Below are 27,352 nucleotides of genomic sequence, written 5' to 3'. Positions count from 1 at the left end.
CCCATTCCCTTTGCAGTGCAGGAGGAGCAAAGCCCTCCATCATCCATGGTCTCAATGACGTCCATGGATGGATGATGCATGCTGTAACCTCACATTCCCCACCCCAACAGCTTCTTCCATTCTTTCTGAAGGCACTAAGATGCTCACACAACTGTTCTCATAGAAATACTTTTTATGAGCGTAGGTCACAGAGCTTTAATGCCACCACGTGCTCCTGAGCAGAGGGACAAGCGTATTCCAAATAGGATTAGGTGTGTTTGAGGGAAACAATCCCTTCCCAGCGGGAGATTAGACCTCAAGTCCTTGCTTTGCTACAAAGTGCTCTTTTAACCTTAAGCAAATCTCACCTGCTCTGTGGTTTTATTCCCCGTAGTCTCGGAAATGGGGATTCACATTTGCTACCGGTGCTGGGAAATAAACATGCCAGAGATCCTGATGCTCATCTGCTGCACAACAGGGAGCCACATCAGATATCGAACCAGCAGGATATAAAAATACCAAAAAAGGTTATTAATTAAGGACATAAGCAAAGTACAGACTTGTGGGGTCAGGAGGAAACAGCTCTCCCTCAATGCAGTTTATCCTGCATCTGTCTACTGACAACATCCTTGAAGCATCTGGCACTGTCAGATGGGTTACTGAACCAGGTTGACCTGCTCTGCAATTCCATCTTTGTTTTTGCATCTCCTGAGTGACTGACCCCCCAAAAGTCTGCCTTCCCCATTCACTGCATGTCAGTGGGGAATGATAACTGCAAAGCAGGATCTGTACACTGCTCACCTGGAAAGGTGATAATAACTACAGCCTTGGTTGGGAAGGAGGCTTTTAATTTATTTTTTCTAATTATTTGGAAGTCATCATTGAATATTTCAGGCCTATGTTTAGACTTTGGCAATTTAGCCCAGGTGGACTATGATGAATGAGAGAAAGGAGGAAACACATGATGATTCAGAAAGGTCTAGGTGAGAAATGTGCTTCATCAGCCTCTCTCAGTCTGCTTATCTCAGCTTCCCTGTGCCTGCCCTGGCTGCAGAATGCCCCTGTGGACACCTGAGGTTTCCCCACTGACCACTACTGGGAATGGGTTGGGAACCCAAATGTGACAACTCAGAGCCAGAGCAAAGCAGGGATGTGCAGAGATTGGAGTGCTGCTCATGCATGGGGCAGCAGCAGGAGCAGATCAGGGGGCCGTGTGGCCCTGGTGTGCCCACAGCACTGCTGAGCATCCTTCCAGCAGCAGCTGAGTGGCATATTTTAATTAGAGCCAGAGTAAATTACATCGGACTACGAGAGCCCGACTTTTTCACAACGGCTTGGGGAAAATGGAAAGACTAGCATTTTCAATTTAAGGTTTAGTTAGATAATGCCTGTTGGTGCCAGTAGATTACAGAGTGGATATTAAATCCTCCAGGATTTGCAATGGGGGAGTACTCGTGGAATCCTTAAGTAGGCAGAGAGCATGGCTATGGAGCTGTCGTCCCCTGGAGGTCCCGAGTGGGAAGAGAAAAAGTGAAGTAAATCTTTGCTTTGAAGGAGGCTGTGCGTAAAAAGCACACATACGTGGGTTGTGGCCTTTAAAGGTTCCCCTGTTACGAAGCTTTCTTGCTTCAGACAGCAGGCAAATGGCATGTGAAAAGGTAATGGGGTCTATCAGGCTGCTGGAGTGGGGAAACACGGGGCAGCACCGGGTGCTGATATACACCAAGGGTCCCTAAGAAGAACTTCACAGCACAGCCCTGCAAAGCATTGCACTGCAGGAAATGCTCTGTAGATCCACAGCCTTAAGACTGCAAAATGCTTTACCTATAGCTCAGATCCCAAAGTAATGCTTCCAAAGCTGTCGCTGGCATGAGCATCCCGATGGCTCCACTAAGAGCATGTCCCTGTGTTTTATGTGTCCTAATTTGCAAATGCAAGCACTTTATTTCCGTGTTATCTTTGTGCAAAGGACTGGCAAATTGATGCTGCAGAAGTATTGCGAAAGCATAAAGGTTCACAAGCGATTAGATTTTATTCTTCTTGTTTATGCTGCTGGAGAATTGTTCATTTTAAAACTTTATAGTCAATATGTGTGAAGATAAAACAGTGGTCTGTCTTGCCCCGGTGACAGAAGTCAAATGATTAAGTGAAGGGAATGAATTATTAAAGCAGATCAGCTTTTGGAGCTGCTTGCTTTGATTCCTAGCTGGCTACTGCAGCCAATTTACACCCAAACAGAGGGGTTGACCTTGTGCTATTTACTTTTCTGTGCGCTGGCATAGATCATTCATCATTCCAGCTCAGAATTACCTGTGTGCTAGCAAACTTCAGCATAAATTTCTTCTCTTACTGGTGTGAGACCACTGTTCCCCAAGCAGACCTCGTGCATGAGCTGTGCACCATGGGGTCATGATGGAAGCAAGGCTGCAGCAAGGTGCTGCTCCAAAGGGCACTGTGCAATCATCCTTCCTGAGTGCATGGACCAAAAGAAGCCCACTGGGCATCTAACATCCCCGTACCACCCCCCAGGGATATGCTGGGGTTACAGTGCTGACCATAGCCCCAAGCCCCAGGCAGTGGGTGAGCAGAGCCCTGAGCACATGTCATGCTATCAGTCTGCAAATCTCATTGCTGTGCATGTGGCACTGAGCTCCCTGAGCTGCCAGGTTCATTCCTGCAGCCCCATATTACTTCTGATGCTGCTGCTCGGGTGATCAGCTCCATTACACTCTCCAGCATCGCGGTGTCTGAGAGCTTGTGTGTATCTTGCTCTTCTCATGCTTAAGTGGTGGAACCGAGACGTTTGCAGCAATTTTAGGACAGGAAGAAGATTTCTCTTTGATTGCTTTTTAATCACAGTAATAACAGTAATGGAGGCAGTGAGTGGAATTGATGGGAAGGAGCTGAGCTCTGTTCTCTGGTAACTCCTGTATAGGGTAAACAAGGAAGATTTACTGGCTTTAAGTGAGGCAGTAGTGCCCTCAGTGCCCAGGGATGGTCTGGGGGGAAGCAGGTGGCACTTAGTACCTGGAGGGAAATTTTCCAGGCATCCACTGAAAGCTCTGTAGTGTGTGGGGTAGATGACCAAACCTTGCCTTGATTCTGCAGCTTTAGCTGCCCGTGAGGGATTTTTCTCTTGCTCGTAAATGAGAAGAGCCTTCGTATAGACAAGAAATTGCAGAGGTCAGGGGGTCTCCTTGCAGAAGACAAGTTGATGTGATGGGTATCTTTGAGACAGCCATGCTGGGCAGACCTGCGTATCCCTATAGATATCACCAGAGTGGTAATGGAAGTAATGGCCTTAAGTTGCACTAGGAGAGGTTCAGGTTGGGTATTAGGAAACATTTCTTCTCCAAAAGGGGGATGCTGCACTGCACAGATGCCCAGGGAGATGGGGGGGATATCCACTATCCCTACAGATGTTCCAGAGCCATAGGGATGTGGCACTGAAGGATGTTGGGTTGGGGTCAGACCTGATGATCATCGAGGTCTTTTCCAACTGTCATGATTCTATGTCTTTGAAGAGACTTCGACTCGTTGCTACAAGCACACAAACACCAAAGACAGACACTTCATCCTCTGGGGTTTTTTGTCAGACATGGAGCTTTCTCCTTTATTTCTGCAGTTATGTGTTGCACACGTGAAGGGCCCGCTTTACATCAGCGTAGTCTTGTCCTGATTGAGGAGGTGGAATTCCTCTTGCTTTGCTGATCAAGACAAACATGATAAAAACAGTTCATGCAGAACACACCTCAGCAGGAGGTCCAGCGGGGGCAGGAGCTGTGCCCCCTCCCCTGCACCCTGCAAGCAGGGCTGGGGGGAAGCAAGGATTGGGGGGGGGGAGCAAATTTGTTGGTGCTGATGGATTTTATCATGTCTTTGAGATCTGAATGAGGCCCTGAAAGTGAGGAGGGGAAGGGGGGGAAAGGATTGGGGCTGGGTTGGAGTGGGGGCAGCGGAGGGAGGGGATGCTCAGCTCCCCCCAACCTACCATGTTCTCAGAGACCCATGGGCACTTTGGCATCTGAGCTGTTGCCACAGCGGAGTTTGTTTAGGGCAAGCAAAAGAAGGGAGGGTGTTTTTATATCCAAGATTTGGAGTGTGTGTGTGTTTTTAAGGGGGGGGGGGGGAATCATGCCCATGTTTTGGAAAATAGAAAGGAGGAGGTGGAAGCTTCCACTGCAATGGGAGGGAGTGACCCAAAGTGATAACCAGGTGCCTGCTCAGGGAGAAAAAGGTCAGTGACATTTCTTTTGGGGGGGAGGAAGGGAGGTTGGGGGCTTCAATTATCCTTTCTCTTGCACATACTCAAGTCCCACAGTGCATTTCCTAGCAACTCTACCCTCTATCCCAGTTTCTCCTTCCTTCTGTCCTTCCTCACCACGCTACCTCTTTTCCCTCTGGTCATTTAAAAAAAAAGAAAAAAAAAAAGTTAAAAAATAATAATCATCATCATCAGAAAGAAACAATATAAATGTACCATAGGTGCCATTCAAGTATTCTGGAGCAACCAGCTTTCAACCTCAGTTTTATCTGAGGGATGGGATTAAGAAGCAGCGAGCATCATTGCATGGGAATTAGCAAATGAGTAGTTTACAGGGAGAGATGGGTGAGAGCTGTCTCAGCCAGGTGCTGCAAGCTTTTGGGGTAGGAAAGGCAGGGAGAAGCCATTCCAGACACATTCGGACAGAGCAGAGCGTGCAAAGCAGATGTCAGCTCTTGTTTCTCTGTTCTGAAGCTGGAGGGCTCTGGCCCTGCAATGGGCCACCAATGGGTGGGCTAGCAGGGATCTGACCCCTCTGCTTCATCCAAGGGGAAGGGAAATGATCTCAGGGAGATCACAGCAAAGCTAGCAAGCAGTGGCTGGGTGCTGATATGATTCATCTATCCCAGGGACAAATTCAAAGCACTACCCTGAGCAAACAACGATGGCATTATTGCTGGAAAAATGCCCGAACCACAAATATATAAACCAATTTTGTTTTAGGGGAATTTACAAAAGAGAAGAAAAAAAACAACCAGACCCACAAAACAACGCAATACCTGTGGCATCTAATCAATCTTCCATTAGTAGGATGGATTTTCTATCTGTTTTTTAATTTGAAAAGGTGGCTGAAGGGGGTTTGTAATGCCATACAGAGCCTCTCTGCCCTCTGCCAGCAGTGGCCTCGGGCTGCAGTAGGGCTGCTCCATAGGCCCCATTGATGGTTTTTGCTGCCCAGTGGGAGCAGAGCTGAGCTGAGGGAGGGTCTCAAGGAGGAGAGCCCACCTGCTTGGGATTTTCTAGCAGGATTTAGCTATGGTCACTTGGAGAGCAGGGCATCCAGTGCAGCAGAGCAAGGGAAGGGTGGGTGCTAGCCAAGCATGCATGCTTCCTGGAGGAGCAGAGCAGCAGCCCTGCAGAGCAAAGGGAAGGGTGATGGTGGAGGGGGAGTAAGGAGGTGACAGCAGAGGATGGAGTTATGTTGTTAAGGCCTGCAGAGCTTTCAAGTGGACTTGGAAAAAATCCGCGTTTCCTCTAGAAAAGGTGATTCCCTTCTGCACCTTCCCTCTCCCTGGCAGAGATTAGAGCAGCAAGGTTAATAGAGTAGCAGGTACATCCATGACAATCCGCAGCTGAGTCTTCACTCCAAGTGCTGCCAGCTCTTCCCTACATCTTCAGGAATCAAGGTGCCTCGTTGGAAGTGGCTCCATTGCCTTTGTTGACGTAAAAGGGGCGGTAATGTGACTGCAATGGAGAATTTGGGGCATTAAGTTTGACCTTCCGTCTTTTTCTGGCCACCTATACCTCAGCCCAACCATTTGTAATTGAACTTACTCCTATTTTAACACCTTCAGTCCTGCAGAGCAGCACCACCTCGTTTCTCTGCCGGAGTCATCAAATGCAAATGGTGAAGCTGTTTGATTTGCACACATGCTTTGCATGGACATCATGCCCTAATCCAAATGAGTCCGTGTATGATCTAAACTCTCAGCCTGTGACTCATGGTTTGATGAGAGGTTTCTGGGAGAAGAGGAATGTCACCTCTATTTTTATGCCTCTCTCAGTGTCTTTTAATTGCTCGCTAACCTGAGAACTCATGGGAGCTTTCACACTTAAAGCCACACAGAGTTATGTGAGCGATGGGCTATGCTGTGCAGTGCTTATTTGGAGATCCCAAATTCTCATGCATGGAAATTCTCCCCACAATGGAGCGCTGTTTATTTGCACCTCCACGTGTTGTAGGGCCCCATGTAAAAGTCTGGGTAAGCAGAAGCGTAAGTGGAAGAGACGCAAGGGCAAAGCCTAGGGGAGCTGCCACGTTCCTCTGTCTCCAGCCCTATTACCACAGTCTCCAGTTGCACCTCTTCTCCTCATGACCCACCCCAGCAATTTCATGCTTATCTGCGCCATTACTAACAAGCAACACGTGGCAAAGGCGCATTGTGCAGCCTAGCGTTGGCTGGAGGTGATTGCAGAACACAAAAGCCCATTTATTGACTGACTGAAAGGTGAAATCCTTAGCCTGCATCCACCAATCAGTTCTTCCTCACCTGCCCCCTGCACTGCAGTGCTTTGAACTTGAGGGTTAACCCCTACTGCTTCTCTTACAAGCAACTCCTATCACAGGGTGGCTTGGATGCTGCCACTGAGGAACACCAAGGTGACATGAGTACATGCTCAAAGCAGGGAAGTGGTTGACAAGGCAATCAGGGCCAGCCCTGGTTTTGCAACATCTGGTCTGTCTTAGGTTTGATCGGATGCCCAGATCTCGCTTGCAGAAGGTAGAAGAGACCTCCCAGGAGCATTAATTGAGGCTGGGAGCATTGGAGAGCAAGTCAACCCATCTTGCTGCTTAGTGCCAGCTCCCAGAGCCTCCTGCTCAACGCTCCGCTTTGCTGAGATTCTTTTCGCTTTATGGCTTCCAATTCCAAACTAATTAGGAGATGGAAGAAGGGTCCTTCATTTTAAAGAAGTCCCTCCGGGTTGAAATGACATTCCTCCTTAAAACAGTGGAGTTCTTTGTGAAGATCTGTATTTACGGACCTCTTAGGATGTGTATTACTTAAATACATATTTAAGACTACTTTAAAAGCTAGATTATTGGGCCAATAGACCATAAAAGCTCACGCAGAGCTACTGCAGCCCGGAGTGTATATTCCTATTTTGGGACTTCTTAATGCTTATATTTATCAACTCGATTGTTAGGTTCAGGGATATCTGGTGAATATAGGCTATAAAAACAGAGTAGCCAGCACCAGCGTATGCATGAAGGAGACAAAAAGAGAGGTGGCTTTGGGTGGGAAGAGTCACCAGACCTTCTCAGCAGGGATGAAGGGAAGTGGGTATTGGGTCAGTATCAAAAACCATTGGCTGGAGTGTCCATGTGGATAGGGATCTTTGAGAAAGGCAATGACCAAACACAAGACAGAGAAGATACTGAATCTCACTGCTGCTCCTAGATGTGTTTGTGCTGTAGCACGTTCAAATACTTAAGGTTGGATTATCTGAAGGTGCTCCAGCCTATCACAGGTTGTCCCTTGCACTGCTATTCATCTCCTGGAGGGGCCTTTAAAATGGAGCAGACATAGAGCTGCAGTCCTTGGGCAGCTCCTTTCTCGCTGCTGTCTATTCCTTCTATTTGCATCCTCCAGTCTGGGAATGCTCTTGACTCTTGGCCTCCTCCTCCTTGCAAGTATTATTTCCAGGGAGTGGTAAATAATGTCTCACCAATGTACAATGAGAATTCAAAACTGGGTTCCTCCTGCAGAGACGAGGGCAAAAACCTGATGTTCTTAACTCAGATCTTAACGCATCATGGTGCGGAGGGATGCTAAATCAAAGTGGATAAACACAGTGTGTCTGTGGTTAACTCTTTGTTAACCTTGCACATGAGAACAGCAGCAGTACCATCCTCTGGCCCTCGTCGTGTGCTGTTGCCTGTGCTGTGGCAGTAGTGCTAACTGAGCCATTTACAGCTGTTGTAGTGATTTATCATCATTGTCTGACCCCTTGTCTTTGATACTGCGCCTGCTCACTGTAGGATGTAATTAGTATAATGCTTCTATATGGTTCTCTGTTGGAGTTATTTACACAATCTGTGTTTTCTTGTTGTCAAAGTCTATTAGGAGTGTATGATATCCATGCAGGAAGAAAACGTTCTACAGATTCCAGCGTGTCTTCTGCAATGTTTGTATAGCTTTTAGAAGCCCGGATCGAATTCTAGACCAGGGCAAAATCCTTTCAAAATGTCACTTTGAAATATTGATTATTCCTACATCCCAGCACTGTGGTGACAGGGGGGTCAATGTGCATCCCTCTCTGGATGCAGCTAACCACAGAAAAATACAACTGAAGCTGCTGACCTGAACCTTTCACTTGCCCATTTCCAAAGGACCAAAGCCCTATTCTCTGAAGTCCCAGGTCCCCCAAGAACAGATATCTCCTTTGCTGAAGCCTTCACCCCCAGGGTTCGTTTCTTACCAATACAGATTGCTTGGAGGATTTCCATGTCTGTGGCGTCACTTTTGCAGACTGATGTCTCACTATTGAGGGATAAGCTGTGACAACATAAAAGAGCCTGTTATAGGTCAGCCCCTGGCACCATCCCCGTCTCTCCTTGCAAGCACCAGGGTGAGCAGCAGGACTAGAAGTGCCACGTAATTAGTATTGCACTGCTTAACATTGAAATGCAGCCACTTCTGGGGTGGGACACGGCAGCCATTGGACAGACACCTATCCCACCACCCTGTTGGTTAGGAGAAGGGAGTGCAGGAGGTCTGTCTAATTAAAATGTCTGGGGGAATGCGAGGAGGCAGAATGCGATCAGTCCAATTAAATTTAGGCCAAGCCATGAACTAAGCATTCTGACTCTTGCAAAGAACACTATAGGCTATTTAATTAGCGCAAAGAGCCGAGGCCTGGGTTTCATGTCAGAAATTAATGACAGCACCCCCTGGCAATGCGATAAGCCCTAACCTCCTTCTACTGCACCAGCTCAGTTCTGATTCAGAAATAATAGCAGCCCTGCTGAATCACCACCGGTTTCAGAGCTGCCAGGCAATGGGCTTTCCCCACCATCTCCCACTTGCAAATTAATCCAACCTGACTGCGCTTGGCAGGTGCTGGTGCCCTTGGGTTCAACCTTGGGTGCCCTTGAACTGGTTGGTGGTGAAAAGAAGATGACGAGGCAATGAGTGGGGAATGTCGGTTCAGATGAAAGAGACCTGGCAGCTAAGTGCATCGCTTTATTAAAGGTTGTGCTCGGTGGCTATTACTCTTTTAGGATAATAGCTGTTTTGTAATAGTGATAAAGCTAGAGGGGGAAAGGAAATGTCGTCTCCTGCGGTCTCCGAGCACCTAAAAGCATCTCAAATTCTCATCTTCGGGTGTGGGGCTGCTCCAGGCCTCCTGGCGGGAGCAAGAACAGGATGAAATATCTTATTGCCTAAAAAAGGGGCAGAAGGGAGGGAGGAGGGCAACACCTAAGTGCCCAGTACCGGTCTTAGTGAAGAGGCTCCCATCAGACTGTTTGCTGAAGTCACCGGGCGGATTCTGTCCCACCGAGGAGAATTGAAAAGGCAGCTTAGTGCCATTGCCTACTGGAAGATAGAAGAGGTTGAGTTACTCCAGGGGGTTGCGTGCGGCAGGGGGGATCCTAAGCATTTTAACACACACCATTGTATAACTGCCTCCAAATGGCTTAGGGAAAATGGGGACCAGTGGCTGTGTCCCATTTCCCTAAGTGAGAGCAGCCAGTGGTGGGGTCCCGGTGCACAGTGTGTGAGTGTGGAGGTCCCAGTGAGGGAAGAAACTTTCTGGTATGACCAGAGTGCAGTTGTGACTGAGGAGCAGCATCCTTGCAGGTAAATGGTATCTCCAACACTGGGATAATGAGGCAAAATGGCACGGCAACCAAAGCACCTTTGCCTCGGAGCTGTTGAAGCCTTACTCAAAGCCTGGTGAAATTAAAGCAAGGCTTCCCCTCCTGGCTGCCAAAATGGTTGTGAGAGATGAGCGATGAGATGGAGCCAGCCCTGTCTGCAGCACAGGCAGTGGGTGTAGCTTGCCCAGGGCTCCCTGGGCAGGAGGCTGCAGTGCTTGGGCAAAGGGAAGGTCCTCTGAGCAGGAACAGGCAGAGGGAGCAGGGATAGGTGGGAGAAAGGAAGGCTTTGTTGCTGCTTGTTCTCCCCATGCCACCACAAAGTCCCCTCCCCATCACGCTGGGTGCTGTACAGGCAGTGAACGCTGGGCAGGCCACGATGCTGAGAACTGAAGTGGTAAGGAAAAGGTGTATAGGAGAGGGAGGAGAGCAGCCTCGTGCTTCTGGGTCTGGGCTGGGGGGAAGTGAGCCAGATCCTGGCCCTGCCAGAGCCCCTGCAGCTCGCCTTGGACAAGTTGGTGGAGGCAGTTGGTTTGTTAGTTGGTCTTTGGAAGTTGGTTGGATGTCTCAGGGTCTTTGGCAGTTGGTTGGGTATCTCAGGGTCTTTACAATCTGGCACCTGTCTGTTTTCCATCTTCTTCTCACTGTCTGAGCAGTGAGGACCAGGGATGCCCTTCCCTCCTATACACACAGCCCTAGAGCAGCGCCAGCTCGCGTTTGGGTGTATGCAGCCAGTGCTGATAACCCAGATAAGAGCTGGTTCTGTGAGACAGGGACAGGACAGCCAAGAGGGGAAGCAGGACAGGTCAGTTAGACAGCTGGAAAGCTGTGGCACGGGTGTTAGATCCTTTCAAACTGAAGGCAGATTTACCCGTACCAAGTGTTTCCTCAGTCGCTTGGAAGGAGGAAAATTCCCATGACCGTGGGTTGAAACTGGCTGTAAAACAAGAGCATCCAGTTCAGCAGTCGGCTCCTGGTGAGCTGGCTTTAAGGGCTCTGAGTGGCACATGAAACAGTCCCCACCACTCTGGATGCAACCCCAGACCAGAAATGTGATGTGGGGAGGGAAGTCTGATCTTTTTGCTCTGTGCCCAGGAGGGTTGGTGGGACTTGCCATCATTTAGCGAACAAAACTCTCTCATTGCTGCACAGCTGTCTTCAGCTGCATTCAGTTGCCAGCTGCACTTTGCTTGCTCAACGTGGCTGTTTTGCAAAGAGACCTGCAGGCAGAGGTTTGCATTTAGGGCACTAGAGACATGAGCAGAGGATGCTCCGCCACCTGGATGGGTTTTTGCTAGGACTTCATGCTGGGCTGCAGCCTTGTGCTGTTGTAACCCCTGTGCCAGCCATGGCTTTCCCTGAAGAACACAAAGCGATGACTGCTTTGAGCTGTTTTGCTGCCATCCTGTGGGCTGCTTTTCTATTTCAGCACTGCTTCTATTGCAGCAGTTGCTTCTCCCTTCCTCTGATTCAAAGACCTGCAAAGGCACAAGGTGATCTTTCCAACTTTCTTCTGGCTTTGGCCAAACTCTTTGCAATGTCAGGAGCTAAAAAAAACAATAACGGCCCGGTGGAAGAGGACAGAAAGGAGTGCTGAGCAGCAGAATGCTTTGTTCCCCCATCTTTTAGGCAGCGTTTGAAGCCTTTTATGTCTCCCCTCTGCCTCATTATGTCACCCCTGCAGATGGATGCTCTGCGATACTGTCTTTAAGGGAAAAGAGCACTGGAAAGCTCCTTCAGTGCAAGCAGGGCTTAAAAACAGGGGTCAGCTCGAGTCCAAGCAGTTTTTTAGTACCAGCACAGAGCACCACATGGGTAACATTCCTCATTGCAGCAAGCAGGCTTGCTGGTGTGACCTAAGGCAGAATTTGTAGTGGCCCAACCTAGTGAGAAATAGGGTGTGTTGCAAAACTGTCATGAGATATTTAAGGGTTCTCTGCACATGATGCAACACAAAGGGTGGAGGGCATCCTCTTTTACTTGATTTTTCTTCCATTTTATGGAATTCCTTAGAAAAGGTGCGATCAGAAGCAGTGCTGGACTTGCACATGATACACTGCAAGAGCGCAGAAAGCTCTGGAGAGCTAAATGATTATGGCTATGGTGCATTATTCATCAGATAATCCTCTACTAGCCAGCATGCAAGCTTAAGTGGGTCATGTCTCCTGTTTTGCCTACTGACTCATTCTGTTCCCAAAGTCCCCATCGGTGTGGTTGCAGCAGCTGGTTCCCTTCTACCACTGTCCCTATAAGGGATCTTGTGCCCTCTGTCTGGTGGAGAACACAGTGCTGGTCAGTCCCTATTTCAGCAGGGACTTTGTGCTGCTACATATTTAGTTCTTTGGTTGAAGTAACTGGATTGGAAGCTAGTATAGAACAAGCAACACATGTGGGCTCTCAGGACAATGGAGGTGTGCAGGTGAAACAAATGATCCAGCAATGTTTGTATACTCAAAAGCCTGTTGCAGAAAGCAATGGGACACGGTGTGTTGACTTGCATCCAGCAAGCATCCTCTCTGGGTCCAATAAACAGCACTAAATCATGACCTCTAAATCCAGCAGCCGATTTTCTCCTTTGTCGTGGTGGGTTCTTCAGGAGGTCAGGATGCTGAACAGCATCCCCTCACCCTCCACTCCCTTCACATTCATTTGGGGCCATTTTCACCAAAGCATTTTGGGTGGCCTCAGCCTCTGTAATGGAGAGCTCATTTTCAGCCATCCCTTAAGGTTGAAAGTGGTGGTGGTGCAGGATGCAGGGCTCAGACTGGTCTTTGAATTGGACCCTCCACTTGCAAAATGCCCTCAAACTTGGCTGTCCCCAAACTCAGAGGGCCAGCAGGGTGCAGTCCTGCTAAAGACTGATGCTTGAGTGGGATCTGAGCAGCATCCCAGTGCCCGTGTGGGTTGGTAACAGAGGAAAAGGGCAAAGGGGACATTCAGACAAAGGGCTCAGTGTTGGGAGCTGGGCTGTCCCCACGCAGCCCTACAGACAGAGCAGCGATATGGCACACATGTGCCTTCAGGGCAGCACCGTGGTTAATAGCAGGCATGGCCCTGTGCCCCACCACCATCTGCCTTGGCAGAACAGCAGCTGCAAACAGCTGGCAAAGCCAGCCAGGGATCTGCTTCCTAAGGAACAGAGGGGATTTGGTTAGTTATTCTGCCCTGTTCTTTCTGTGCTGCTGTCTCTACAGGCACTGCTCTGCTCAGGGCTCTGTCACTCTGCACTTCTCACTCTGGAGGTCCTGATTTAGAAATAGGCAGCTGCCATTTTACAACTGAATGTGTTGAAAACAGTCATTCACTCATCCCATAGCGTTCATGTAGCAATGGGGACATAGGCAGATCACCAGGGCTCTTGTTGTCAGAGTAAGAGCTCAGAAAAGAACCTCAATCTGCTTTTTTAGGGCACATTCCTCACTTCTTGCATCCTTTCCCTGCAGGGAAAAAACATGTTTTCTGGTGAAAGTAAAATCTTAATGCAAATGAAGCCTGGTGTAGCTTTCACATTTGATAGCACAGAGGGGTAAGCTTCTGGTGGAGGATAACGCTTACTTCAACCTGATAATGCGTGCTAAAACTCCCCTGGTGTCACAAAGTCCCCTCTTGAAAGAGCTCAGTTGCTCCAGTTCTCCTCTATGGTGCCAGGAACTTTTGTTGCCTTGTTTGGGATAGAAAGGCAAAAACTTCTCCAGTCCTTGTAGGATGGAGAGAAGACCCAGCATAAACAGATGCAGGGGGAAGGACCTTGGATAACGTGTGGGAAAGCAAATCTAAGGACACACTGTGAATGAAGTTTCTTTCCTGTGCTGTGTTTGGAAGAAAGCTGTTGGGCTGCCTTACCTTTGGGAGACAGGAACATGGAAAATCTCTTCAAGTTGTCAGGCTGGTTCCACTCGTAGTTGTTCATCATGTACCGGTGGTCACCTGGAGAAGCAGAGCAGGCATCAGTGGGGTCCCAGGCATGGAACAGAGTCACGTATTCATAGAATGGTTGGGTTGGAGGGGACATTGAAGATCATTGAGCTCCAACCTCCATGCTATAGGCACATTGCCACCCACCAGATCAGGCTGCCCAGGGCCTCATCCAGCCTGGCCAAGGACAAAGGGAAGGGGACAACAGGGGCTGGAGCTGCTGCCTTGAGCATGGGGTGGGAGGTGGTTGTGCCCATTGAAAGCAAGTGGGACTTTTGGGTTGTGAGGCCGAGCAGTGCTGAGGTTCAGCCTGAGATAGCAGAGGTTTAGCACAGCTGAAACACAAATAGGTGAGGAACAAGGTGGGGGTCCCACTTCAAAAGCAATGTTTTGGGTTTGGCTGCTGTTGTGTTTAACCTGCACACAGAGCTGGCGTACAACCAGAGGGTCTGGACCTGCAACTATCGCAGAGCCCAAAGAGATGAGAGAATTGGGAAGGCTCCATGGTTTTGGTTCCAGCTTCATTAAAAGTGAGAGGACCCTTCCTTTTGGCACAGCCTGGTTCTGTTTTCAGGGAATGATCCATGGGAAAGATAGATAGATAGATAGATAGATAGATAGATAGATAGATAGATAGATAGATAGATAGATAGATAGATGCCTTAATTCTTCTCTAAATCTGTGCTTCTCTGGAAGGATGGAAGTTTAGTTCCCATATTGTGATAGTTCCACTGTTCGATTCTTAAGTTACTGAACAAACTTTTGTGCAATTTCTCTGATTTATTTTTGTGTTATTCAAAATCCCTGGGCTCTCTCTGACTGTTTTCCTCCTTGCCACACTACTAAGTAGGTACCTGTTATGACAACTAAAAGAAAGTGGATTCCCTTTGGAGTCTGCTATTAAGCAGACTTCATTCCATTAATATAATATTTCTTCATGGGAAGTTTCTTACGCTGGAAGATCAAGCTGGTTGCAAATGAATTTGTTGCAGTGACTCAGGGGGAGTGTGAGTTAATTAAATCCATTAAGTAATTGTGGAGTTATTTCCTTGCAGTCACTCGATGCAGAGTGCTGTCCTCTTTCAAGTGTAACTGTGGTTTGAGAAATGGAGTGCTCTGAAGTTTCTGAGATTCACCTTAAATAACATTTCCCAACTGAGTGGATGCCACTGCTCTGCTCATTAAGCAGGCTGCAAGCTGTGTCCATTACATCCCCATACAGTTCCCGAAAGTGCCCAGATTTCTGGCAGTGGTGCAGTGTTGCCCTGCTCAGAAATACTTTGGCACTCGAATCCCATGGATTTCGAGTATCTTTGAGGGTTCTGACATCAGTAGCATGGAGGGAAGCTAATTGAAAGTGATCAGCTGGTAAGGAGGAAGTCAGCCTTTATTTAGTGCTGCTGTAACGGGATATATGCATATTGTGCGAATGGCCAAGCAAAATGTATTGGCCTCAGATTTAGCAAAAGAAACTCCTGATGGTTATTGTAACTCTGGAAGTTACTTCCTTAACTCCAACCTACTCATCTAACCTTCACAGTGCTGTGAGCAGCTGGCAGCCAGAGCCCCCTTTGGCTCTATGCCGTCCATGGTTTGGAAATCCTACAGAAACCCAAGTGATTTTTGAATCTGAGCTATCTTCCATCTACCTGACTTGCATTACAGCCAGGTTTCCCAGCAGACCTTAGCACACGAGGTGCTGCAGTGATGGGTCGACGGTTGGACTATACAGTCTTAGGGGTCTTTTCCAACCTTAGTGATTCTATGGTTCAGAGGTAAATACTGGAAGACATGTCATATATTCAGTTTCTAGTCCTGCTTGAAGGTATGGGGGAGCTTGAATTAAATGCAGGCTCCTTGGGGCCAAGACTTGCTCTTTCTCTTCCTAATGAAGGAAGGCAGCACTCTATCACTTGATGAATGCAGTGACTCTCATTACACATCCAAATGTACTCTGCTCCCATGTCTCCTTCATTCTTACTGCTCTAAATCATGAATGTCAGGCTGATTCACAAACATCAGCCTCTGAGAAACACTGTTTGTTCTCCAGTAACATGTCCCATGTTGGTCTGACTCGTGCTTCTATTTGCTTTTTCAGTTGTTTCCTCCCCATCTCTTTTATCATATCATCTTGTAATGTGCATCTGTCTTTTGTGGAAGCTGGAGACATTGTGGTGATCTTTTGTTGTGTGAAATGGGCTTCAAGTCTATTCCTACATCTTTTTGAGCCACCTCTTCTGGACAGCAGGCTGCAATTTATCCTCAGGTTACCAATCCAGCTTCTTGACCTTTATTGCTCTGCTATCTGCGGTCCCACAATTAATCATAATTTAGACCTTCCTCACAGCCTGGCGAGACAAGGATTTACTCCCATCCCTACTATTCTTAGTGCAAGAGGTCATTTAATGGGATTAAGTACCATGCCCAAGGTCACAAAGGCTGTTTGTGGGACAGCTTGGAAGTGAAACATGGTTATGGTGTCCAGTCTCACAAACAAGCTTTATGCAACACAAGTCCTCTGCAGAACTGATGGGAAGAGACTGAAAGAAAGTGGGTTCAAAGCCTTAGAAGATTCCTTGCATTGCTGTGGTATTGACCATACCCTCCCTGTTTACATAAGAAAGATTGCTCATCCTTAATCACTCCAGGAACCCATGAGCTCTGCATTTCCCTGAGACAGGAGCTGAGGAAGCACAGCTCTGCTTGGTGGGACCTTTCTTATAATCCCACCTCCTCTTTTACCCAATGAGCTCCTGAGCCAGGCTCTGCCCAGGTATGGGACATCTCTGGGTTACTTTACCATTCTCCATGTGGTTCCTCTCGATGAAGTTGCGGCCAAGGTCTGCTTTGCAGATCTTCTCCACGTGCCTCATGCAGACATTGAGGAGGTCATCGCGGAGCAGCCCCATGGAGGGGCTCATGCTCTCCCCTTCGAGCAGCACGCTGTACGTAGGGAGGGAGGGAGGGGGAACGTAATTCCTCATCAAAGCCCCAAACTCCTGTCAAAGAGAGGAGAAGAGAGATTATTCAGGAATATAAGGAGAAATCCCGAGAAACTGTCTATGTCAGGCTCCAAATAACACAAAGAGGGAGGGAGAATAGTGAAGATGGATGGGAGGTAGTCAAATGCTTTGGCTGTGTGCTCTAGCCACCAAAACAAGGAGGAAAAGAGGGTTTGGCATGCTGAAGTTCATGCTTCATGGGAGCAGACACAGCTTGAAATGCCAGGGCTGGTTCCTCACGTACATATGCATTGAACTGGAACAGACAAGTGCTTCCTATGATGTCTGAGAAAAGGAAAAGCAAATGAGGTCTTTCTGACCTGGAGGAAGAGCACGGAGTCACTGATCTGATGGATCTGCTCCCTGTTCTCCTTGTCCTCCCGCAGCAGCTTTGCCCTCTCTTCCAGCTCATCCACAATCTCTTTCACGTTCTCCGAGGCAATCTTTTCCCTCTGATCCAGAGCAGCCTTCACTTCATCCCTCTGCCTCTCCAGGTCCCGGATCAGCTCCTTGAAATGCTGATCTACCGTTGCTTTCTCATTGGTGGTGTAGTTCTGTGGGGGCAAGGGAAGGAGAGGGAAGGCAGCAGAAAAGACACAATAAATGGTGAGAAACAAGAGGTGAAATCTCGCGTGGAGCCACTTGCTAATAAGGGATGTTGGTGGGGTTGCATCCAAGCACTTGATGGAACAGGAGGGGAGGTTCAGATTGGATATTAGGATGAATATATTGTCAGAAAGAGTTATTGGGCACTGGCACAGGATGCCCAGGGAGGTGGTGGGGTCACTGCCCTGGAGGTGTTCAAGGAAGGGGTATGTGTAGTACTGAAGGACATGGTTGAGTGGGCAATATTGGTGGTAGGCGGACTGTTGAACAGATGATCTTAAAGATCTTTTCCAGCCTTCATAATTCTATGATTCTCAGCATTGGGACTATGACTATGGAGACTTTAGGTATGCAATCCTTAGCACCAGAAAGCTATGCTAAGATAAGTAATATGAATTCTTGCAGTAAGTGTGTATATAGATAGTGCCTGCTGTCTTCCTCATTATAATAGCATCTCTTCAATTCGTGAGCTGCACTCCTAAGTGATATTTAAAAACAATGTCTAACTTTCTAAATCATAACTCTGGCTCCTCCAGAATTTAAGGACCAAATTCTCTCCATTTCAGTAGATGAAAGCTGCTGAAACACTTCCCATCAACCTCTCTCCGTCCCTCTGAAATACTCCTCAGAATGACTATGGATGTAACTATATTCAGAATTACAATTTCTAGGCCACATTTCCAATAATAGTAATAGTGGTGGTAATAATAATAATAATAATAGAGGAGACAAAAAGCAGAACTGGCAAGCCAGTGTGTGTGTACCACATAAAAGGGAGAAGAACGGCTTTGCTTATTAATATTATGCAAATTCTCTGGGGTGTCTTCAAATGGTGTTTTCACTGCTCTATTCAGTTAGGGTGTAAATTAAAGAAAATAAAACAAGGCACCGTGACTATATTCTAACCCTCGTGTGGTGAGAGGATTATAAAGGAGACCTCTATCAGTATGGAAATGAGCTGTTCCACTATAAACAAGGCGTAGCTACACCTGGTTGCTTTAGAATCATAGAATGGTTGGACTGGGGGGGGGACCTCAAATATCATCTAGTTCCATCCCTCAGGGTCGCCCAGGATCCCATTCAATGTGGCTTTAAGCACCTCCAAGAATGGAGGCGGGCAATCCAGAGCACTTCTGGAGTTGATTTTCTAAGTGGACCAGCAGGAGAAAGGCAGCATGCTTTTGTTTCCAAATGGACCTGGTTGTTGGTGATGGTAGAACCATAGGAACCTAAAGCAGGGAGGTGTCCCGAGCCATTTCATAACAGGGCTGTGCAGACTTCTCTTGCCTCCTGCAGGATGTGTTGCAAAATGACTTCAGTATGAGTTGTTGTTGCCAAGATGTAGCGTGAATGAGTGTTGGAAAGTGATGAGGTAGAGGCTAGGTAAGGAACGGAGTGAGTAAGAGCTGGATATGCCAGGAAAACTGAGGGAAGAAAGAGTGATGGGAGAGACTGGAAAAGAAAGAGACAAGCATAGGACAGATGGAAAAGTGAATATCCCCCCACGCACCTTGATACGGTCCCTCTCCTTCTGCCACTTATCCACTTCATCTTCAACCTCGATGATCTTCAGCTGCAGTTGCTCCTTCTGCAGCGAGAGCTCAGCCTGCAGGAAGAGAGGAGATGCATAAGCAAGGGCTGCATGGCGTGCCTTGAGGAATGCTGTGCTGCATTACATTGCAGTACAGACTGCTTGGCATTGCTTGAGGTGGAGACAGGGGATAAGGTGCCAGAGCTGCTCTGAGATGCTCAGAGATTCAGCTTCCTCAGCAAAGACAGCAGCACCCACCTACCAAGCTACCGTCATGGTGCTGCTTTTAATCACATTAGAGTCATTAGCTGGAGGGGGACGAGGCCTGTTTCAAAATTCAGCTGTGTATGCAGCACGGGGCCCATCCCAGGGTGTGCCTCTGCAGCAATAACAGTTTTCATGTAATTACGGAATGACGTTTGACGAGTGTTGCAACAAAGAGGACGGTGCCTCCAGCAGGAATTCTGTTTAGACAGGATCGTGGATTAATTTGCTCTGAATTGAGAGCTTTCATGTTATGATGAAGCTGGGGAATGCTTGGAAAAAAAAAAAAAAGAAAAATATCTCCCAAAAAATAACACAAAAGGAAGAAGGGAGGAGGAGTAACCAGCCATGCTTGGCTTAGATCAGCACCTTCCCTGGGAGCCATTTGCATTTTGTTTTGCACTGGCTTCGTAGCAAAGTGCAGAGCAGACAGCTGCATGCAATGCAGGCTGGGGAGCTGGAGCCCATGGAGGGCTGGGAACTGATGGGGACATCCCTGTGCCATGCAGGACCCGGCTGCTGAGCACTGCCCCGTTAGCTCACCCGCTGCTCACCACCTCCCTGCCCTTTAGATCATGACAAAGCCGTTGTTTACGTGTCTCAAGATCTTTCTGTGTTTCATGTGTGCGCTGGTTGGTCACAACACAGCTATAACTACAGGCGATCTGGTGGTGGCACACGCGTCCCCAGAGCTCTTGAGGAATGGCACAGTCAGCAGAAATGACCCGTGCTCCTCAGCTCTAAAACCCACTGTAGGTGTGGGATCCTTTAGCGAATGTGAGGACTCATATTTAGGTCAACAGTAATTGGTAGGGAAAGTGGGGGAATCCAGAAGCTAACATTGGTAAGGTTGTGCTGCCACCAAGGATCATAACTTAACGTGCAAACCCAGCTCTTTTCTCCTGTTCATTGTTGGCTTTGGGGGTGGGAATTGAAATGAGCAGCAAAAGAGCATCACAGCATGAAGACCAAGAAGGTAACAAACTGTCAGCCAGCTCAGGGCAGGGAAATCTGCCCGTGGAGGCTCTTGTCTTGGTGCCAGTTGCTGCTGGGTCTGAACATCCTCTTGAGCCTGAATCAAGCACAGCTGCATCTGAGAGCCATCGACTCTTGCTGTTCCAATTTAGAAAACCTCTATTTATAGAAGGAAAACAATTTGATTGTTGTTTTATTGCCTTATTAAAAAAAAAAAAAAAAGAAGAAGAAAAGGCAAACAAAAAAGGCAAATGTACTCAAAGGCATCTCTGGGCCAGAAGAGAAGCATCTTTATACTATGGCTCTAATTGTCCTTCTCTGTTGAGTCGGGAGACCATTGGCCCTCTATACTGCATCCATACACTCTGGAAGCCTTGAGCCATGAGCTACATCCAAATGACATTGTCTGTTTGCAAAAGAGAACCTCCCAAGCATCGTTGTGCCCCTCTTCACCCTTAACTATAAGGATGTCCTCATGACAAGAAAGTGGAGCTCTCTTTTCAGAAGGCTGGATGTTTTACAGCCACAGAGGCTTTGTAATCACAACAGATTTGAAAGGAGAAGGTTCCAGGAGAATTTTCCAGATGCTGGCTGGGAGGTGGTGATAACAATACGATACTTTCGAGGTGCTTTTTAATTAAGATGGGTCTCAAAGGAACTTAGAAAACTATTACTGGCTCCAAAGTGGTAGCTTGCTCTTAGCAGCTTGTTGGAGCTGTAAGATCCCTTCATGCAGAAAGGTAGTTGGGGTGCCGCTGGGATGGAACCTAACAACTGCTTAAGAGCAACCCCACACTACAATTTAGAGTAAGAATACGATTTGCAAATGGAAATTACAGAGATCATTCCAAAAATTGGAATGCAAATACCACAGTCAGCCAGGTTCAGCTTGGGTTAAAAGTCCCCTAATGAGAGCAAAGGAAATGCTGGTAGGGATAGAAGCAAAGGGAGCATCTTCATTGCATGGCAGCACGTCCACTAGAACTGTTTGTAGCAAAAGAAGGACATTAAAAAGAGATTATGAAGGGGTCTACCTGTTGTTGGAGGGGTCCCTACACTGCAGAAATGATGGCAATGGTGAAAAATGTGGGACACGCTTGTTTAGAGCATTAGGTTTGACTATGAGAAATGCTGGCACCGAGAGTCGGAGCAGACAGAGGATCCCCTGTTGCCACCTAAATTAATTAGGACAGTCAAGAGGCCTAAGTGAAAGTTCAGAGTGTACATCTAAACATCCACAAGTGAACCCAGCCCTTGTGCTAAAGGACCTGGAGATGTGAGATTATGACTCTTGCATCATGACGCAACTCATTTTTGCAAGGCAGCAATGCAAGCATCGTCATGTCTTAATGCTCTGGGAACCCAGTCCCTGAATCAGGGAACACCCCTGTGTCACCAGCCTGGGAGAGCTATGGTAATTATCCGTCAGCAACAACCAAATGCAATAATGAAGTGAGAGAAGAAGAGCTGAAATGAGTTGTCCGAGGTTTATATTGGAAGTGGCACAGCTGAGAAATGAGCACGTTGTCTGAGATGGTTTCTACTGGTTTTGCCATTAGATTTTTCAGTCCAATCCATGTGCAGATAAGGCCCCAGGCTTCACCGTGCCCTTGCATCAATGGGAAAAGCCAAAAACTCTCCTCTGGCACATCAATAAGCTCTTTTTTTTTCTGCTGTGTATTCAACCAGAACAATACAGAGAGGCCCAGATGGAAACCCCTCTGGATCCTCTCTGAGGATGGCTGACTTCAAAGCCTCTGCATCCTCTGTGAAGGCTCCGCTTTTAGAAGCAAGCAGAACACCCAGCTCTTGTTCCTGCACAGCTTTTCTCTGCCGACCCTTTAAACCTGCCATGCGGTAGGAACTTTTCTCTAAAGCTAAAGAATAAAAGGGGGGGAAAAAACCAACCCAAAGCTTTTTTTTTTTTTGCTAGATCTGACCCGACGTGCTGAGCACTGAGGCTGTGATGGATCATAATGCTGAGTTATTTGCAGCTCGGTGGCTGGCAGGCATCTGTGAAGTCGTCTCATTCTGAGAATGGGCCTGTAAAACAGGTTTGGGATGAAGGATCCCCTTTCAAAATGAAGGACTGTCTGAAAGGGGAGGGGGGGGGTCTGGGGCTGCTGATGAATCAGGCTGACCAGAGGGGTTTATGTGAGCGTCCAGGCTGCAATTGACAGCTCTCTCTTTTCAGTGGTGTTGTTATTACATGGCCTCACAACCTTTTTATTGGCTGTTTCTTGTGCTGGTTCTGGTGGAGGTGCTAGTTTTGCTTTAAATCTGTAGCAGGAAATTCATGCAAAGTGGAGCTGGGGAAGACATTAAGGGTTTTCTGGGTATAATAGGCAAATACCAATGAGTGGAAACTTAGAAAAAATATATCCATCTTCCATGGCAAGTTGTCGCTGTGCAGCACAGCAGAAAGGGGATGAGGGGCTCCCAGCCTGGCTCTGTGACATGGCAGATGCTGCTGTGCTCTCCCTTTGCCTCACAGAAATCCCAACCTTTCCACTGCTTCCCTAAATGCCTTAACCAGTAGACATCTGCTTACTGGCTTGCTTGCATTCCTCTTCTCTTAAGCCGCACTCTCTCTGTCTGCAAGGTGCAGCAGTTACCTCATTCCATAGAAGGCACGACAGCTGTTCCTCAGTTTCCCACCAGCACAATACAGCAGCTTTCCTCCCTACAGGCCTGTATCAGCCTCATGGAAGGGGCTGTAAACTGCATTAATTCTGCAGTATGGAAAGAACATGAGTATAATACACCTTATTGCATTACAGCTACCCTGCTGAGTGCCAAGTGATGCCACAGCAGCAGCGATGGGGTTGGGGTTCCCCCACTGTGGGGTTTTTTGCTCACTCTTTCCATAAAGAAAGGCTTTGCCACTCCACCAATTTGTGGTCGTCTTCCAGCTCAGTCAATTTGCAAGACTTGAAAAGAAGAGGTGATGCACACAAGGGACCTGGCAGCGCTCGTCCCTCCCTGTGGTTCTTGCTAAGGCTCCACCAATGGAGAATAGTTCAGGGCTAGGAATAAACATTTGTAAGCAACAGCTTTCCTGCTAATTGGTTTTGTCTGAGTGAATACTCCCTCAAGTTACAACACGACCAAGGCTCCTTGTCAGGAGAAACTTGCACATGTGTATGATTCATTGATAAAGCCCTAAATCCTGTGGGCTTAGCAGCAGCAGAATCAGCACAGGGCAAGCACAGACCTTACCAGAACAGCACGAACACTCTGGGAGAGAAATCAAACACCATTTAAATCCTAGGTGAAGGTTCCTCCACCCAGCTCTGCTTGCCTACGTACAATCAAGGTGGTGTAGGTTCATCTAAATATAGGGAGAAGCTTTGTCTGGTTCCAGTCAGGCTGCAAGGCGAAGATGGCATTGCATGAGAACACCAAAAACTGTGCAAGGAGAGACAGAAAAGCTCTAAAAAAAGAGATGTTCCTCCAGCTTTATGAGTTAAACATTCTTAGCACTGTAAACTGTTCTTCTGAATTACGTGTAACTCAAGAATTTCCAACAGTGGGTACTTGTACGTGCCTGTTCACCACATCAGAGCTCTTGGGCTGTGATTAAGGCTGGGATCCAGCAGGTCTGGGTGCCCTTCCAGCTCCTGCCATGGGCTGGCTGTAACTTTAGGCAAATTGTTTTATGTGACCGCTTTATGGGTCTCCTTTCTGTCATCTCTCCTTCCCTGTCTGGATAGACCACAAGGTCTCCAGCCTGAGGAGAACTGAATGTAGTGGGACCCTGACATTCACTGGAGCAAGTGGGATAATGGTGCATCCACCCAGAAAGCAAACTTGAGTGAGAATTCAGGCAAACAAAAGTGGAAGACTTTCATTAGAGAGAGCACTGGTTCACACGCCAGTCCCATCTCTTTAGATGTCCATCTTTTGAGACGACTGCAGTAACACTTCAGGGAAAAAATTAATCGCTCTATGTTTGCACTAAGTTGTATTTTTCATCATCTAAGCTTCAAAAGACTTTTCCTACAGGTGGGGCTCAACATCATTATCTCCATAACAGAAAATACAAACAAGAAAGCAGAAGCTCACACCGGGGAGCTGAGATCACAGTTTTCTGTTGTAACCACAACCTTGAGCAGTACTGATCTGTATGCCTTCCCAACCACCTCCCTTGCATCCCAGGATTATATTGCAGCCATGATTTTAGGAGAGGCCATAGGATAGAGAGAAAAAGCTCTGTAGTGACATTGAGTTCCATTGGAAAGATAATTAGGGGGGGAAAAAAAGCAATTAGAGAAGTGTTATGTTACCTCTTTGCCTGCTTTCTCGATCTCCACCGTCACTGTGCTGTGGTTCTTATGCTCCTGGAACATGCAGAGGTAGCAGATACACATCTGGTCTGTCTGACAGAACAGCTCCATGGTCTTCCCATGCACAGGGCATTTTCTTGCTTCGAAGTCCCTGATGGGGTCGAGGAGCTGATGGTCCCGGAAAGCTGCTCCCTCCAGATGAGGCTTGAGATGCAGCTCGCAGAAGGAAGCCTGGCACACCAAACATGACTTGACGGCCTTTTGCTTGTTATCGATGCAGGAATCGCACAGCACATCCTCCAGCTTCACCCTGGGCCGTGAGCCAGCTGCTCTGTCAGGCACCTTGTTGAAGGTGGGTCTTCTCAGGTCTCCCGTCTCCACCAGAGGCATGGATGGTTTCTTCATGTCCCCTATCTGCCCACTGGAGAACAAGGGCTTCCTCCCTTCCCCTTCGTTAGGCAAGAAGCTCTTTTTGGAATCCAAGTTGAAGAGGGACTTCCTGAGGTCGCCCTTGTCTGCAAAGGAGAGTGGGGTTCTCCTCATGTCTCCTATCTGTCCGCTGGCAAATGGCATCTTCTTAGAGTCTGTCGAGTCCATGCTGAAGTAGGTCGATCTCTTCTCATCGGACGACTCCACAAACTGAATGATGGGCCTCTTCCAGTCACTCCCAGAGAAGAGAGAGCTCTTGATTTGTCCGGTCTCCAGGGAGGTACCTCCAGTGCCCTTTATTGGCTCTTTCTCGCCTCCGCTAGGATTCGTCGTCTTCTTCACTTCTTCATCCTTCTTGGGGGCGGACGGACTCTTCACATCCTCTGGCTTCCCAGCAGTGCCATTTGTCCTTGCTGCACTCCCTGTTTCCATCGTCAAACCAAAGCAGGTTGGCTTCTTAGCTCCTCGGCTCTGTCCTGTCCCCCCAGTGCTGTTCCCCCGACCCCTGGAAGCAGCTGTGGCCGTGTGCCTGTCTGCTGGCCGTCCCAATGAGGAATGACGGGGGAATGCAGGGAAGCTGCTGCCCAAATGACGCACCTGGAGCTCCTGCAAGGAGGAGGAGATGAGCTCTGGATAATGCTAGGTAGAGGCAGGGAGAAAGAAGGAAAGAAAGGAACAGACGTTACCAGGGATCAGAAGCCACAGCTGTGCAGTTAATTATACAAGGCGGTCCACACCCAGCAACATTCTTGTCTAACCAGGTTTGGGAGGAAGGGCTGTTTATATACATAGAAATGCTCAGGAAGAAAAAAAAAAGAAAGAAAGAAATGATTTTCATTAAGATGCAGTAACCAGTTCGACCGCTTGTTTCAAAAATAAGTTTGCCAGGAGCTGAGGTTACCTCCTTGCTGAGATGGGCAGGGTCAGAGAGACCATGGGATGCCGAGGATGGGTTTGTTAACTGGGTCATACACATGTACAGAAATAATTATGGTCATCATTCAAATGAATGCCTAGAATAAAGCATTCTTAAACCGGGTTCCCCCGAGGGCTTGCTGCATTCAATAGAACAGGGAGGGGAAACACGGGGATAATACTAGGCTTAAAAGACCCCTATTATCTTTATTTTGATGATGATGTTGGGTTTGTGTCAGATCCATCCATCTACAGCTGGAAACAACCAATGTTTTCCAACCAGAACACAGCTGACCCGAAATATAAGTCAGCCAGGAGCTGTGTTCTCCTGCAGGCCATGCAAACACAACTTATGTGACAAATAGAAGAGCCCACCCAATGCCCATTTCATTGCATGTTCTCAGTGCAACACAAGTGTTCCTCCCATAAACATGCACTGAACTGAGAGACATATCTGAAAGGTTAAGTATATTGCAGATAGATGGACAAAATGCTTCTTGCAAGAAGAAAGAACTGCAAGGGAGTTTTAAACATATGCCTTTCTCCCTCCATTAGCCATATTGCAATCCAAAAGAAAGATATTCAAGTGTCATATCAAGCAACTTTGGTAGTTTTCCTTCTTCTCTTCCCTGGCTTCCCCTTCATTTTCCATTTCCCCATTGAGAGGGCACAGCGGAAGGGAGAAACAGCAAAATTATTTCAAAGCTCATGAAACGCTCCTTTCATTAAGGGAAAGGAAAAAAAAAAGAAAGAGAGAAGTCCACACCCCATAATGGTTTTTATTCAGCCAACTGGAATGACAGATTTCAGAAGAAAAAGGCCCTTTATCAGCCCTGCTGAATTCCATCAAGTTCAAAAGAAGGAGGTGGACCCTACACCCATTTCACATCAATGTAGCATAGATTATACTCTGAACTTCAGTGAGATTGCTCTGAGATTAACATGCAGGCTGGAAATTAACCCTGCCCAGTATTTGATTTGTACTTAATTTGATTTTTGCTGGGTAGGATGGTGTCACTGGTTGAGTATGAGATTATTTTCTTTGCTGTAATCATTTCTCATTGGGAATCTGTAGCAAAACCACTATTGGAAGGGTGCTAAGCAGCAGAGGAAGAATCCAGGTCTGTGTTTTGCAGCTCTCTTTTAGGTGTGGAGGAAGTGGAGGTGCAACCCCAACAGGAACAGCCTGCGTTTTGGATCTGATATGAGATACCCAGGAAGCGCCTGTCTTATAGATAAGGTTAATAAGGGCTTTGTCCATGCAAAAATGAAAGGGAAGAGGAATGAAAAAATTATTCAACTGAACTTAGAACCTTATTCAGCCCTTTTTACTACCTGCGTGTGGTTATGGCTCTCCCTGTGTGAAAATTAATCAGGTATACACTATTGGTTTGGGGTAAGAGTCGATGGGGAAGGCCCCATTTTGAAGCCCTTTCCAATGGGCAGCTTGTTGTCAATGGGACCGCAGCATTTCTTGACTCAAAAGCCAATCTCTGACATAGGAAAGGGCAATTCTATTGTTAAAGTACAAATCTAAAAGCAGGAGGTTGGCTGACAAACATGCATTTCTTCCTCCTTGGCTTCTCA

General features: G+C 47.5%; 1 protein-coding gene across 9 annotated transcripts; it reads right to left on the bottom strand.

Annotated features, from left to right (window-relative positions):
• Positions 1–3,355: 3,355 nt before the first annotated feature.
• Positions 3,356–25,593, bottom strand: TRIM29 (tripartite motif containing 29). Of its 9 annotated transcripts, XM_032449081.1 has the most exons (10): positions 25,537–25,593; positions 24,422–25,456; positions 18,876–18,971; positions 17,080–17,313; positions 16,558–16,756; positions 13,686–13,769; positions 10,720–10,779; positions 9,460–9,561; positions 8,444–8,520; positions 3,364–5,707 (listed from the first exon to the last, which is right to left on the bottom strand). In XM_032449081.1, exons 2-10 carry the CDS (start codon positions 25,280–25,282, stop codon positions 5,645–5,647), a joined length of 1,776 nt encoding a protein of 591 aa, XP_032304972.1. In that variant the 5' UTR covers positions 25,283–25,456; positions 25,537–25,593; the 3' UTR covers positions 3,364–5,644. The 9 variants fall into 9 exon arrangements, with proteins under 9 accessions (XP_032304973.1, XP_015739686.1, XP_032304974.1 ...); XM_032449082.1 differs by having other exon boundaries at positions 3,356–3,686; positions 24,422–25,553; XM_015884196.2 differs by having other exon boundaries at positions 24,422–25,552.
• Positions 25,594–27,352: the final 1,759 nt, after the last annotated feature.

Source organism: Coturnix japonica, chromosome 24, assembly GCF_001577835.2.
Source record: "Coturnix japonica isolate 7356 chromosome 24, Coturnix japonica 2.1, whole genome shotgun sequence".
NCBI lineage: Eukaryota > Metazoa > Chordata > Aves > Galliformes > Phasianidae > Coturnix > Coturnix japonica.
This window is presented reverse-complemented; position numbering and strand designations above follow the sequence as displayed.

What these genes read in the sequence shown, in the direction of transcription:
- TRIM29 (XM_032449081.1), bottom strand. Translation starts at nt 25,282, where the DNA reads ATGGAAACAGGGAGTGCAGCAAGGACAAATGGCACTGCTGGGAAGCCA. An exon ending in ACTCCGTGCTCTTCCTCCAG is followed by an intron (nt 16,757 to 17,079) that starts GTCAGAAAGACC and finishes TCTCTTTGACAG; the next exon opens with GAGTTTGGGGCTTTGATGAG. An exon ending in GAGCCTCTTCACTAAGACCG is followed by an intron (nt 8,521 to 9,459) that starts GTACTGGGCACT and finishes ATGTTGTCACAG; the next exon opens with CTTATCCCTCAATAGTGAGA.